This window comes from Cricetulus griseus (genome assembly GCF_003668045.3).
Source record: "Cricetulus griseus strain 17A/GY chromosome 1 unlocalized genomic scaffold, alternate assembly CriGri-PICRH-1.0 chr1_1, whole genome shotgun sequence".
Taxonomy (NCBI): domain Eukaryota; kingdom Metazoa; phylum Chordata; class Mammalia; order Rodentia; family Cricetidae; genus Cricetulus; species Cricetulus griseus.
Genome location: NW_023276807.1, coordinates 186,870,120 through 186,883,898, shown reverse-complemented (window position 1 = coordinate 186,883,898; position 13,779 = coordinate 186,870,120). Strand labels below are relative to the sequence as shown.

Below are 13,779 nucleotides of genomic sequence, written 5' to 3'. Positions count from 1 at the left end.
GAGAGCCTATGTGACTGGGCTGGCATCCCCATCTCCAATGTACACCTTGATTTCCCCCAGTTGTCTCTCTCTGGGGAAAAGTAAAATAACTATTCTGTTGGATTAAAGGAGTTAATAAATGTGAATTCCTTAGGTTAGTGCCTGGACATCAGTCATCTCAGTCATTACTCCTTGTCTTTACTAAATAAATTGTAAAGTGTAGGAATATTTTTAAAAATATGTCTTTTATAAAATGTATGTGCAATCTCAAATTTTGTCCAGGGGTCTGGAGAGATGGTTCATGGGGTAAAAGCTCTTGTCACACAAACCTGATGGCCTGAATTTAGTTCCCTGAAGTGAAAAGCTGGGTGTGATTCTACACATCTGTGATCTAGCACTCCTGAAATGGAAGCTAGAGACAGAATCTGCTGGGAGCTCACAGGCTGGGTAGTATGGGGTATCTGCACAGTGGCAGAAACCACAAGCAAGTCCTCAACAAGGTGGATGGAGAAACCAGCTCCTGAAAGTTGTCTATATGCCCCCAAGAGAAAAAGCCCAAAACAAAACAACTCTACCACTACCAACAGAAACCTTGTCCAGGGCTAGCCAGCTGCCACATCTGAGTTGGAAATCATAGGCCATGAAGTCAGGGTGTCAGACTCACAACTGGGAGCCATGAGATTGAGTTTCATCTGTAAAACCGATCCAAGTAGTACCCTGTCCATAGGTTCAAGACTACAGCAGACAAGACTACAAGTAGGAGCTTGTAATTGTTGGCTGTCATTGAGTTCTCATGCCACAAGCCAAAACTGAAGGCAAAGGTTCTTTCAAACTAGGAAGAACCTTGAAAAGAGGTTCTGAGAGAATCTGAAAGACATTGCAGACACAGTGCATCGAGGTGACTGTTTTCAGACACTGTGCATTGAGGTGACTGTTCTCAGACACTGTGCATTGAGGTGACTGTTCTCAGACACTGCATTTGAAGTTTTGAGGTGACTGTTCTCAAGTAGAAGCAGCTTACCAATTTACAAGTATGTATGGGTAAGTATTAGCTGTTACAAATTTAGCTTCATTGCTGTTATGCTTTTGTATCTTCCATACTTTTTTGTTAATGATCATGAACGTGGGCACCATTCTCGTTATCTGTGGTTGTTTCTCCTTTGCATACAGTAGGGGGCACCAGACCCCTGCCCAGGTAGGTCAAGGTTGTATTGTGAGTCCCCACAGTTCTTCTAAGGAATACCCTGTTGTGGTCTTCTGTGGCTTGATTTTCAGATCCGTTGCTATCTTTGATGTAGGATGGCATGCCTACAATGTCCTGCCCATTTCACAGGCTGTGATGGAGTGGAGTAGCAAAGCAGTGTTCAATTCTTGGGGACCTGGTTCAAATCCCACAGGCCCAGACTTGCATTACATAGTTTTTGTTGTTTACTTGTTCTTTAATTTTCTTTTCTTTTCTCTTCTCTTTGTTTCTTTTCATTTATTGTTTTGAGACAGGCTCAGGTAAATCAGACTGGCCCCAAACTGTGTATTTGAGTTAAACTCCTGGGGCTAGGGTCCTGTATTGTGAACCCAGCTGCAATAGGTTTTTTTGTTTTGTTTTGTTTTGTTTTGTTTTTTCAAGACAGGGTTTCTCTGTGGCTTTGGAGGCTGTCCTGGAACTAGCTCTTGTAGACCAGGCTGGTCTCGAACTCACAAAGATCCACCTGCCTCTGCCTCCCGAGTGCCACCAACGCCCGGCGCAATAGGTGTTTTGATATTTATTTGTTCATGTTTAAACTATACTTAACTAATGTTTCTTGATTTTACTGTGTGTGTGTGTTTTGTTTTTTAATGAGCTGGAGAGATGGCTTAGCAGAAGAGAGAAGCTGATCCTCCAGAGGACCTGGATTCTGTTCCCAGCAAGCAGGACATCCTCTTGTGGCCTCTGCGGGCATGGGATGTGCCAGTGGTGCACAGACAGATATTGTAGGCAAACACCCATACACAGAAAATAAAATAAAAATAAAGATTAATAAACGAAGGTTCAGAAAATTAAAGCCGGGTGGTGGCAGCACATGCTTGTAATCCTAGCACTTGGGAGGCAGAGGCAGGAAGATCTCTGTGAGTTTGAGGCCAGCCTGGTCTACAAAGCAAGTTCCAGGACACCAGAGCTGTTATCCAGAGAAACCATGTCTCGGAAAAACAAACAAAAATAAAAACCAAAACAAAACAAACAAAAGAACAACAAGAACAGAAAAAAACAAAAACAAAGAAATTAAATTTAAAACTTAAAAAAGATTTGTTTTGTTTGGCTGAATAATGTATATGCACCATGTATGTGCCTGGTACCCATGGAGGTCAGGAGAGGGCGCTGTCACTTGGAGCTGGAGTTACAGATGATTGTGATCCATCTGTGGGTACTGGGAACTGAACCCAGATCTCCTGCAAGAGCAAGAAGTGCTCTGAACTGCCAACATCTCTCTAGACCTTGATTTTGTATCTTTTGTAAAGATTACATAAACTTGTCAGATGTCATCTACTACATGTGTGGTTTCTTTGATATTTTTTGTACATAATCCTATCATTTTGACTTTATAATTGACCATTATTTGGCTCATTGGTCAAGGACATCGGTGCAGCAGTGGGGAATTTTCTGGAGTGCGGGCCTCCCCTTCCCAGTTAAAGGCCCTGAAAACAGCTTGCTGTCTATATCTAGCTTTCTCTTCTCAGTGTTTTTCTCTGTTGGTTCTACTCTAGTGGCCACCACTGGAATCTGATGGGGGTTACAGGAAGTAGGACCACCCCAAGAGAATACAATACCCTCATGGTTCAGTTTGCTTGCAGCAGCACCTGTTACAAGAGTGACATAAAGGAAAACATGAGGATGAGTTCATCAACAGCATTATTCCTTTCCTATAGAGTCATATAAACATGGGCCAGAGCAGCCAGGTGTTGGTGGTGCACGCCTTTAATCCCAGCACTTGGGAGGCAGAGGCAGGTGGATCTCTGTGAGCTCGAGACCAGCCTTGTCTACAAGAGCTAGTTCCAGGATAGTCTCCAAAAAAAAAAAAAAAAAAAAAAACATGGGCCAGAGCTAACAACTCCATTCCTATCCCAAGAATTCTTTTTGAAGTAGAGGAATATTTTACCCACCCATACTTTTCAATTGGTCCTGGAAAAGCTTGGAATCAAAATTGGGGTCCCTGATTCTTCCTACTGACTGGGGTACAGAAACCAGGTTTGTTACCAAGTGGATCCATTGGTGAATCTGAAAATGGAACTCAGTTTAGAAAATAAGAAATTTTGTCTTATGTATTTTGCTTTTAATTGCTGAAAGTAATGAACTTCCCTTACCTCTTTTTAAATTATTATTATTATCCTAAGATTCTAAGTTACGAATGTCTCTCATATTGTAGCTAGCTGCCCTCTTCATGGGCCAGCCTTTGTCCCAGACTGTAATCATGCTTGTCTAGTAGGCAAAGTAAGGGATGGGGCCTTGGGGTGAGGTTGGTGGGATTAAGGAAGCAAGCAAGAGATAGTCTCTCAATGAGGTGGTAGAACAGGAAGTTTCTAGAAACATTGCTGGATGACCCATTTAGATAATTTTCATATCAGGCTTCTCAGCCTCTGTCTTCCTTATCTGGAGCCCAATCCTGAACATCATTCATTGCTCAGCATTTATTGAGAGGCTGCTGTGAGCTCTAGGGCATCACGCTGTTTTCTGTCCTCTGATGTTTCCCACTCGAATTGGGAGACAGATAAGGATTTCACTATATGCTGGCACTTTGAGCACCGTGGAGGAGACTCCTGGTGAGCCAGGGAGGTTGTAGTAATGATTAGGATGGCGTTTGGTAGACAGGATGCCTAACTAGTTGGTCAGGACAGGGAAAGAAGCACGGCATCTGAAGGGTCTGCCGAGTGTGAAGCTGTGCATGTTGGTGGACAGCAGCTGGGCACTGGATATGCAGTTGAAGAGAATCAGGCCACATATAAGACATGGCAGAGTGCAGCCCGCTGTACTTTTTCTCTTAGATAATTTGACTGTCCTTGGAATACTAGAAGTTCCAAAACTAACAGTAAATGGTGACACTTAGCTTGAACGTATATTCTTAGGTTTCCATTGACAAAGCACCCCAATAGTTTATGTGAGCCTTGGTGTAGTTCAGCCAGTTATTCTGGATTTGGGTTGCTTCTGACAGACATTATTGCAGCATCAGCCCTAGGCCCCAGAGCCTGGGCCAGGGTCTCATTCCTGCAGGCATGTAGGGAAGCCAAGGAGTGTTTTCTGTGCCTGCATCTGATGAGAATTTAAGTTTATGTTTCTCACTGGCTTCCCCTCTAAGTGGCTGCCAGTGGAGTCAGCAGCAGGCTGAACATGGCAGTTGTATGAGGAGTTAGAAGCTCTGCCAGGGAACACCAGGCACTTTTGCTTTATGTGGCTGCAGCTGTGACTATTACATGTGTGGATTTTTTAAAATGAGAGGATAGAGAACATGAAAAAGTTATTCTTCTCTGAAAAACGTAGATGTTGGACCATTTATTGCCACCAGCCAATTAGTAATTTTGCGTGCGCCTTTTGTTACTGTTATATAAAAGTCAGCCAAATTTCAGACAGTATTCAAATGTTTGGTCAAATTTTTATTTCTGTTTTTGGTGCTGGAGAGTGAATCCAGAGCCTTGTGCATTCTAAGAATGTACTCTGCCACTTAACTATATCCCTAGTCCATGGGGAAAAAAAAAGTCTCCAGCAGGTATCTTCTGAAGGGTAGGTGTCCTTGTTTGGTCAAATCATTGATAATAATTTGCTGTACATGTTTTTAATCAGCTGTCATAGTTTTCACTGATGTACATTCCTTCTTGTAGTTCTGTGAAACCTTGAGGGCCATTGTATTACTGCATATAGATTATATGGAAATGCATATTGTCTCTGCTTCTTCTCTTAAGCTAGTGGTAGTTCCCGTTACAGAGTGAGCGTGATGATTTCAACAAGCATACGTGATCTGTATGATTGTGTTTTAGTTAAGCACTTAGGTTGTCACTCTTGTGTGGATGTCTTTGCATGTGGCACCCTCAGTCAGTCCTTCATATAGCCCAGTGAAGTAGGCATCACTGTTCAACTTTTCAAGGCTGTTTGGGACACTTAGTTGGCAAGGTTAAGTTTCTTGTTGAGGGTTAAGGGTGCCTGTCATGGTTGGATCTGGAATGTTCTCCAGAGATTCATGTATGTAGAAGCTTGATACCGTATAGCAATGCTCAGAGGTAGTGTTTTGGAGAAGTGGCTCTGGCCTCATTCATACTTTCATCTGTTGATTGTCAGTCATAATTTGATGGGTTATTGAGAGGTTATTGATGGGAACCTAGGAGGAGGGACCTAGTTGAGGGGACTATGCCTTGTTCCTGCTTCCTTCCTGCCTTTTCTCTGCTTCCTGGCTACCTTCACCATGAGACGAGCAACCTTGCCCCACCTCATGCTCTTTGCCACTATGCCTTTGCCAGAAACATCAGAGTCACGTGACCGGAACGTGTACTCTGAAGCCATGAATCAAAATAAATCTCTTTTAAGTTGATTTTTCTTAGTTTTTATTTTTCCTTTGTGACAGAAAGGTGACGAACATCACTAATAAACGCAACAGGGTTTGATTCTAGCCGTCTGTACTCAGACTGTGTGGGGGCCTGGGCTTCTGTCTCTCTATGCAGGATATTCATAGCACAGTTAGCCCCTTTGCACCTGCTGGCCAGACAGATTGCTTAGCCTGTCCAGCTGCAGGACAAGCTCGATTCTAGAGGTCATGATAAGAAGGGCCCTCCAGATGATTCTTGGGCTGGTATGATGGCCTAGAAGGTACAACTGCTTGTAGCAGCCTGACCATCTATGTTTGATCCTATCTATGTGGAAGGAGAGAACCCACTAGTGAAAGTTGTCTGACCTCCACTTGCACACCACAGCGCGTGTGCATCTACACTTCTAGGTGTGCACACGGGATAATTAACAACAAGAACAGAAAGGCTCTTGGCAGTACCTCAGATGGAGAAGCCACCGTTGTTCTGCTCTGCTTTCTCTTTGCCTTGAAGAACTGGTGTAGAACCAAGCCTTGCACTCCCATGTCAGACAAGCACCTGTCACTACGCAACATCTTTCTCTCTGTATCTGGGCGGCTTCAGCGCTCCTGCCTTTCCAGGTTGTACCATGTCCTTCTTGTGGGCACTCCTTGATGGTGATCCCCAAGCCACACAAGGAAATACTGCCGTCTATAGCCTGAGCCAGACATATTTTCTGTCTCTTAGATTGCTCTTGGGTGATTTGTCTTCACAGTGGTTCAGGTGCTTGTTGACCATAGTGATTTATCCCCACCACCTTCACTCATTCTTTGGCCAAACTGAATGAACGTTTAAGGGCTTTCATCTTTCTTTATGAAGCGGAAGGCTCTGGGATGTAATCATTTCTGTGGTGGCTTATGTGGTTTCCTAGGTGCTGAGTTCTGTGGCAACATGATGCCTGCATATTTTAGGACAGAGAGTAGAAGGCAAGAGGAGAAGATGCAATCTTGTCAATGCAGGATGGTGTGGTGGGAAATTTAACAGCCACAAACATTGAGTGGTAGAGTTTAAGGAAATAGCTGTCATGTATTGAGTGGAATGTACTGTGTGATATGGAAAAGCCGTTGTTTACCTTGATGTGCTAACTACTAAAGCCAGTACCTTCTGCAATTTCTATTTGCCTCCTTGCCAGATTACTGAAGAGGAATGTCAGCTTTTGTGGTAGCTTTTGTGATTCTCGGAGTGTCACCTTACCGACAGGATTTGCTGAGTAGAGGCATCTTTATAGATATTTGATGCTTAGTTCAGGGTTTGGGTACCAAGGATTATCTCATTACCTGAAACTGTGGATATGCATCAGGAGAATGACTATGCCTTTCCAGTGCATTCTCTGAACATTCCTGCACACGAGGCTTTCTTGACATTTTTGATATGTGAGGTAGTTATGTAACATTTTTACTGGAGGATTGACCTGTCCTAAGTCTGCCATCATGGCTTAACTTGTCTGTAGTCTCCTCATCTGAGACTTGAATCTCAGGCACCTTCATGATAGGCAGGGAATAGCCAGTGTACTCCTGCGGAGGTCATGTGGTAGCATGTCCAGAAACTTTGGACCCCACCCCCCACAGGAGGCCTCAATAATGGCCAGGTATGTGTCTAGGCATTGCCAGATTGCACTGGGTGGGGATGAGGGGCACAGCTGTCCCTGTTGGGAACCACTGCAGGACACCATTGCACAAAACTAAAATTGTAAATGACACGAAAACTGAAGGACAGCAGACTGTGTGGCCACCTAGAGAACTCACTTGGTCGTTGCATGGAGGTCATAACAAAGGGGAAGAAGAGGTGGCCTTTGGGAGTGTTTTCTGTAAAGAAGTACCATAGTATGTGACAGCTATTTATTCCTCTAGGCTTGGCTGGATAGCGCCTCTGCTGTTTGCTGTTCATCTCTGGAAACTCCTGATAGGACTTGAAAAGTTTCACATCCCCATCTAGTGCTTTCTTACTGAGCATAAGTGTGAGTTACTTTGAAGAGCTGAATTTTTGAAGGATGTGCTTTACCACCTGCTAGCAGCTTTCGGAGTGGGTTGCCCATCACTCCGGCTTGGCCCTGAAGCTTTTGTGATTGGTTCTCCAGCCAGCACTGTGTCCCTCTTAGCCTCTCATATTTTCTTTGCCTTCCCTCAGACAGTCTCTGCTACTCTTGCATAGTCAGTGGAAGTTAAAAGACTGTGTGTGTTGCCGTCTTCCTATGAGCTTGTAGTTCCAGCATTTATTAGTCCATGCTTTATTCCTTTTCTACCATGTTGTAATATTTAGGATGTCAGTTGTATGAATGCTAATGAAATACTTTTTTTTAAAAAAATTAATGGCATCCAAGGTTATTTATTTTGTAATTGCTTTTCTTTTTGCTTAAAACATCAGAGTTCATTATAGCTGTGGGAATGTAAAAATGTAAATGTGAAAATGGCTGCACCCTATGCACAGCTGTGATGTGTTTCAGGTCCTTCATAGTGGCTGCACCCTCTCTCTGCACAGCTGTGATGTGTTTCAGGACCTTCATAGTGGCTGCATCTTCTGCACGGTGTGGTGTGTTTCAGGACCTTCATAGTGGTTGCACCCTCTGCACAGCTGAGGTGTGTTGCAGGACCTTTATAGCTTGCACAGAACAAGCATGACATCATTCTTCTGAAATACAGATGTTCCTCTTTTTAAAAATTTGTTTATCTGATTAACATATTCTGGGTGGTGTGATTATCAGTACAATCTCATCTTTGATCTTCTTCAGTTGAATAATTAGAAAAAATACTGGATACAGCAATTTTGAACAAAAATTCACTTTCTTTTCAAAATATTATGTTTTTTTATCTAGTGACAATTATTTTCAGCAGAGAAACACCAGTTCTAAATAAAATATGCTCTTGTTAAACTGTATTACCATTTGGAAATGCTCAGTTATATTGAAAATTTCCCGAGTCTGTTCTAGGATGAAGGTCATGTATCTTAGAAGCTAGTAGAGAAGTCTCCCCTTAGGGTGTGCTGAAGAGGAGTAAGTGGTTTTGATAATGAAATGAGAGATACAGGAATCTTTCTCGAGGAGTTGTAATAATTCAAGTAAGAATTGACTTGAGGGGGCAGGAGGAACTTGGTTTTCCTAGACTGTCAGTGCTGGGTAGTGATGGCAGCAGAGGCCAGAAAGGCCATTCTGATTTGCCCGTTTCTTCCCAGTGCATAATCCAGAGCTGTCTATTTTAATCTAGTTTATAATGAAGATAATGGAAATATGATTTCTTTTTCACTGTAGGAGGTGGAATAAACTGAGGCTGCAGGACAAAGAGAAACGCCTGAAGCTTGAAGATGATTCTGAGGAAAGTGATGCCGAATTTGATGAAGGTTTCAAAGTGCCAGGTTTTCTGTTCAAAAAGCTCTTTAAGTATGTGCCATTTGTTCTGTCCTTTATGTTTGTCATCAAGCCATTGTGTACAAATTAACACTTAGAAATTACACAGTAGTTACCTGTGGGCCCTTAAGGTACTTGCAGCAATTTATTGCAAATCCAGACACTGTCAAATGAAATTTTAGCCACATGCTGTTCATTAAAATTAGATGATAATAAATTGACTAAGGTGCGCATTGGGTATGTTTGTAAACTGATGAATCTGTATGGACTTGTCTCAGCAGACTAAAAACAACACATTTAAAAGCCTCTGCATCAAATTATGATTTTGTTCTTAGTAATTCTAAGGCACCAAACCTCTCATTTTAAAAATTGGATTAATTTATTTAAGAAGACGTGCATATTAAAATCACTAAGAGGGGTTATATATATTAAAATCAAACCTTGGGGAGGATTTTTGCTTTTTGTTTTACTTCTGTGTGGAAATAAAAATCGTTGATTGTTTTCTGAGGCTCTTATGTCATACCTAAGGGTATAATATTTTTGGGCTGACCAAATGTGCATCTAAATATTTTATGTGGATGTCTTTTTGCATAATGTCAACTGATAAGACATAGACAACACCTCGAGTTTTAAGTTGCTGTTGGAAGCTGACGTTAGTTCTGTGTGTACATGGCTGAGTGCCGTGACCACCGACCAGGTGCTGCATGATAGATGCATGCTTAGCGGTCTGTATGGCTGGCAGTTCTCCCGTGATGGATGGAAACGCCAAGGGACATTTCCTGTCTCCTCACTGTGGATTTACTTAACAAGATGCTTTAGGAAGGCTTCCTTAGAGGTGTAGAGGGAGTTAAGCCACCAGAAAGCCTCTTTCCTGTTTGCATCCTCAGTTCATAGAGCAGGATGCAAACTTCTCTCTGTGAGATGATGAAGTTTAATGTCCTTCATACATTCAACTGTCAGTCATGCCCTTGACTCAGGAATGATATCCACTTAAAATAGCATGTTCTTCCTCCTTCCTCTCAAGGAGCTTTTATTCTGTGTGCATGGGGAGTGTATGTACATGACAAGCACTGTACTACTGAGTGACATCACCAGGCAAGATCAAGACCTACAAATAATATTTATTTACTCAATTATTGTGCCAGGAGGATGGAATCTGGGGTTTGCTTATGGTAGGTGAGCGCTCTACCACTCAGCCTCCTCCATATTATAGTTTTATGTTATAAGTTTAATTTTTCTCTGCATGGAGACATTTGGGGTTGGGGGAGTTATTTTATTCCATTAAACACATAGTAAAACCAGGTCCTAGCTGAACTGACATGCTGGGTGGCCTGACCAGATTAATAGATAAAATCTACATCTCTGATCACTTCTGCAGAGAAGTCAGTTCATAGTCCAGGAAGGCCAATAGCTCGTTTATTTCTGCTCCCTGATGAAAATTAACTGTAGAAAGATAAATGAAGACTACATTTTCTCTGAAGTAGTTGTTTATTAAGTAAAAAGTAAATTAGTGTCCATGTTGTACTAGCAAAAAGAAACACCCAAATCATGGGTTAAGCTGACTTTACAAGGACGGGCATCTTCTGCCTAATTAGTGAGTGATTGAGCAAAAATGTCCCTGGCAGTCAGGGTGGGGAGCAGTTTTGTGTGTCAGATTTTCTAGCACAGAGGTATCACAGGTAGCAGAATCAAGTTCTACTTTACTGAGTGGATGTAAAAGTCATTGTATTGGCTATTAATTGTATTTTAGTTAATACAAATACATGCTTGCTAGTGATTTAAATTTGTCTTAATTATATCTTTCTGTAAAGTATTCTGTTTTATATCCACAAAAATAATTTAAAATAATTTATAAATGTTACTAGATTTCACGTCTTCTATTAAAAGAAAGAGGAGGACGAAGAGACTCCCTGTTTTTAAAAAGTTTATTTTATGTGTATGGGTATTTTGCCTACATGTATGTATATCATGTGCATGTAGTGCCCACAGAGGCCAGAGGAGGGCGCCAGGTGCCCTGGAAATGGAATTAGAGCCAGTTGTGAGCTTCTGTGTAGGTGTTGGAAACCAAATCCAAGTCCTCTGCAAGAGCAGCAAGTGCTCCTAACTGCTGAGCCAGCTCTTTAGCCCCCGATCTCTACCTTTTTTATGATTAAGTTTTAGCCAGGTCAGTTTACTTTTAAGTTGTGGATATATTTTTATTCTATTTACTACACTCAGTGGAACTGAATTAATGGGGTATAGTTGCACCCCAGGGAGTCAGGAGGCACAGTTTTCCATTTAAGTGCTATTTTCTGCAAGATAATGTTTAACTTCTGAATTTCAGTTTTGAAAGTTTGCCCAGCAAATGTATTCATCTGTATAATTTAACAGCCTCATGACAAACTTCAATTTGTTTTGACCTTACCTTCTACCAAACTAGTAAATGCACTCTTGGGTTAGTGTGACAATGCCAAGATTCAACAATTATCTGTGGTTATTTTCTGATGCTTTGGTCCCATGGGGTAAGTTTTTAGTAATTTCTTTATTGTTGTAGTAACTTAAAAGATCACTTAACTTTCTAAGCATTAAATTTTATATGTTTCTCAAAGATTTTGAAAACTAGATTCTATACCTGCTTTCATTTTAACTCTGTAGTTATTTTATAGTATTTATATTTAGAATGAGGGCATTTACTAGTTCTGAGGGAGCCAGAGCCCAGGCCTTTCATTCCTTGCTCATCACACACCCCAGCTGACCAGATTCCTTTATCAGTGAATATTTTTCAGCTGAAGTCTGAGGGTCTGTTTATGGTGTGGTACCTTACCCAGTCATTGTATAATCTTTGGCTGTTGAGATGCAGTTCCTAGGCTGCCCCATATGTATTTCTCCTTGAGTTAGTTCTGTAGTACTTCTCACTCATATTATTCTGTACCCTGTGAAAACCCTTGGAGTTTTAGGGTAGGAAATGTCAAAGCACCTAGCCCACTGTTGCTAATTCTCCAGGGTCACATGGAATGCAGTGTCCAGTTCACTTCCAGATTTCTTCTGAGAGACACCAAACTGATTGTATTCCTTTCATAATCCCCTAGCTGCTGATTCCAAAATCTTCTCATTTTAATTAAATTTGGGCCCTAGAGAAGCAGAGTGTTGGCCCTGTGTTGGGTGGATTGATTTTAGGGTGGTCACGAGGTGGTCCAGTGCCTGCTTGGAGCTGCTCCCATGGCGTCTGTGCTTTGGTAGAAGGCCGATGGCTAGAATCCAGACATTCTGGAACTTGAGTGCAAATCTCATCTATCTTGTTTTGTTTTTAATTCTGGTTCTTTTGAAACAGGTATCATCATGTAGCTTAGGGTGGCCTCAAGCTTGAAAGCCTTAGCCCTCTGTGTGTTGGAATTAATAGGTGTGCAGAGCCAGTTCAGGACTAGGTTTCTCCTATATCGGGGCTGCCTCAGCCTTGGCACATTTGACATTTTGGGCCAAATAATTTTCTGTAGGGACTGACCACAGCATTAGAGAATGAATAGCTTCTCTGGCTTTTGCCCATTAGGCCCTAATTGTTCTTTTCCACTTGAAAAAAAAAAAAAAAAAGCGCATCTGTAGACATTGCCAAATGCCTCAAGGGAACAAATTATCCCTGGTTCAGGGCTGCTTTGCTGGATTATTTCGAAGTGGGATCATTTTGGAGTCATACAGTTCTGGATTTCTATTTTGCTTGCTTGTGTCTTGTGTTTTTGTTTGTGTGTGTCACTCCCTCTCTTCCCCTCTTCTGTCCCCTCTCCTCACCTCCTCTTCTCTCCTCTCCTGTCCCTGTCTCTCCTGAGCCTTTGCTTCCTGTCTATCAAATATGCCACTAACCCCATTGTACAGGTTGATTGTGAGGCCCTCTTCAGACTACTGGTCCAGAGCCTCACTGCAAATGGGTTCTTGAGTGGGAGCCATTGTCCTCCAGGACATGCCATGCATTTATGGAGCTCGTCTTTCTCCTCAAATTAGTCAATCTTATTTTCATACTACATTGGGTTTTGATTTTTAATCCTTTTCTCCAAGGTGCATATTCATTGCATTTATTATAATTAGCCAAACTAATAAGCAGGAAACATCCCAAAGTTTTTCTTATACTATGAGCTATGACGTTACCACCTAGAGTCATACTGTTAAAGTTGACGTACAGAATACTGAGAGAAGTTGATGGCACATCTACTGAAAGGAGGTTAAATAATAGCACCAGAAACCGAGGTCCACAGTGAGATGACTTATTTGTCTGTTTGTGTGTCTGTCACCTGTCTCCATCCCCTCACTTCTTCTTTCTTTCAAGACAGACCTGGAACTTCTGGAATTCTCCTGCTTTAGCCTCCCAAGTGTTGAGATTATAGATAGGTGCAACTATACTTGGCTCAGAAGAAGATTTTAAGTACACAGAGCAGATATGATTGATGAATTCTGGGGCAGTAAATCAGGAATAGTAAACCTTCGTCTCTTAGGGGTAGCACTGTGGCCATGGTGTTTTCTTTGGGTGGGGTTGTCCTTTGCCTTTTATCATAAGTGGGTTTTGCTTTAAGTCATTTACATTGGCATATAATCTTCATGACATTCCATGATACCAGGCTGTTATTCATTCCTGAAAATATTTTTGCTTTATTACTTAACTAACAAATAAAAAACCTTAGAGATTGATAGAGTTGAATGTGTGATTGGTGAAGAAAGGAAAATACCAGCTGAATATTTTTCTTTCTTTCTTTTTCTTAGAGTGAGGTGAGGGAGATATTTTTTCATTTCCTATTTAAAATTTTAATAGCTCCATCTTGTATCTTTGATAAAATCCTTGAATCAGTTTGTGCTTTAAAATACTTATGCTGTATGGCCTCTGTAAACAGTTCATTTTTATATCTGTTAATCATACA

At 41.6% G+C, this 13,779-nt stretch overlaps 1 protein-coding gene across 4 annotated transcripts in view; it reads left to right on the top strand.

The window, feature by feature from the left end:
- Ercc6 (ERCC excision repair 6, chromatin remodeling factor) overlaps window positions 1-13,779 on the top strand; it is a 73,202-nt gene that overhangs the window by 21,922 nt on the left and 37,501 nt on the right. For all 4 annotated transcript variants that reach the window (XM_027389491.2, XM_027389492.2, XM_035452533.1 and 1 more), the window contains one exon: window positions 8,804-8,932. In XM_027389491.2, coding sequence (XP_027245292.1) covers window positions 8,804-8,932 — 129 coding nt within the window. The remainder of the gene's footprint in view (window positions 1-8,803; window positions 8,933-13,779) is intronic.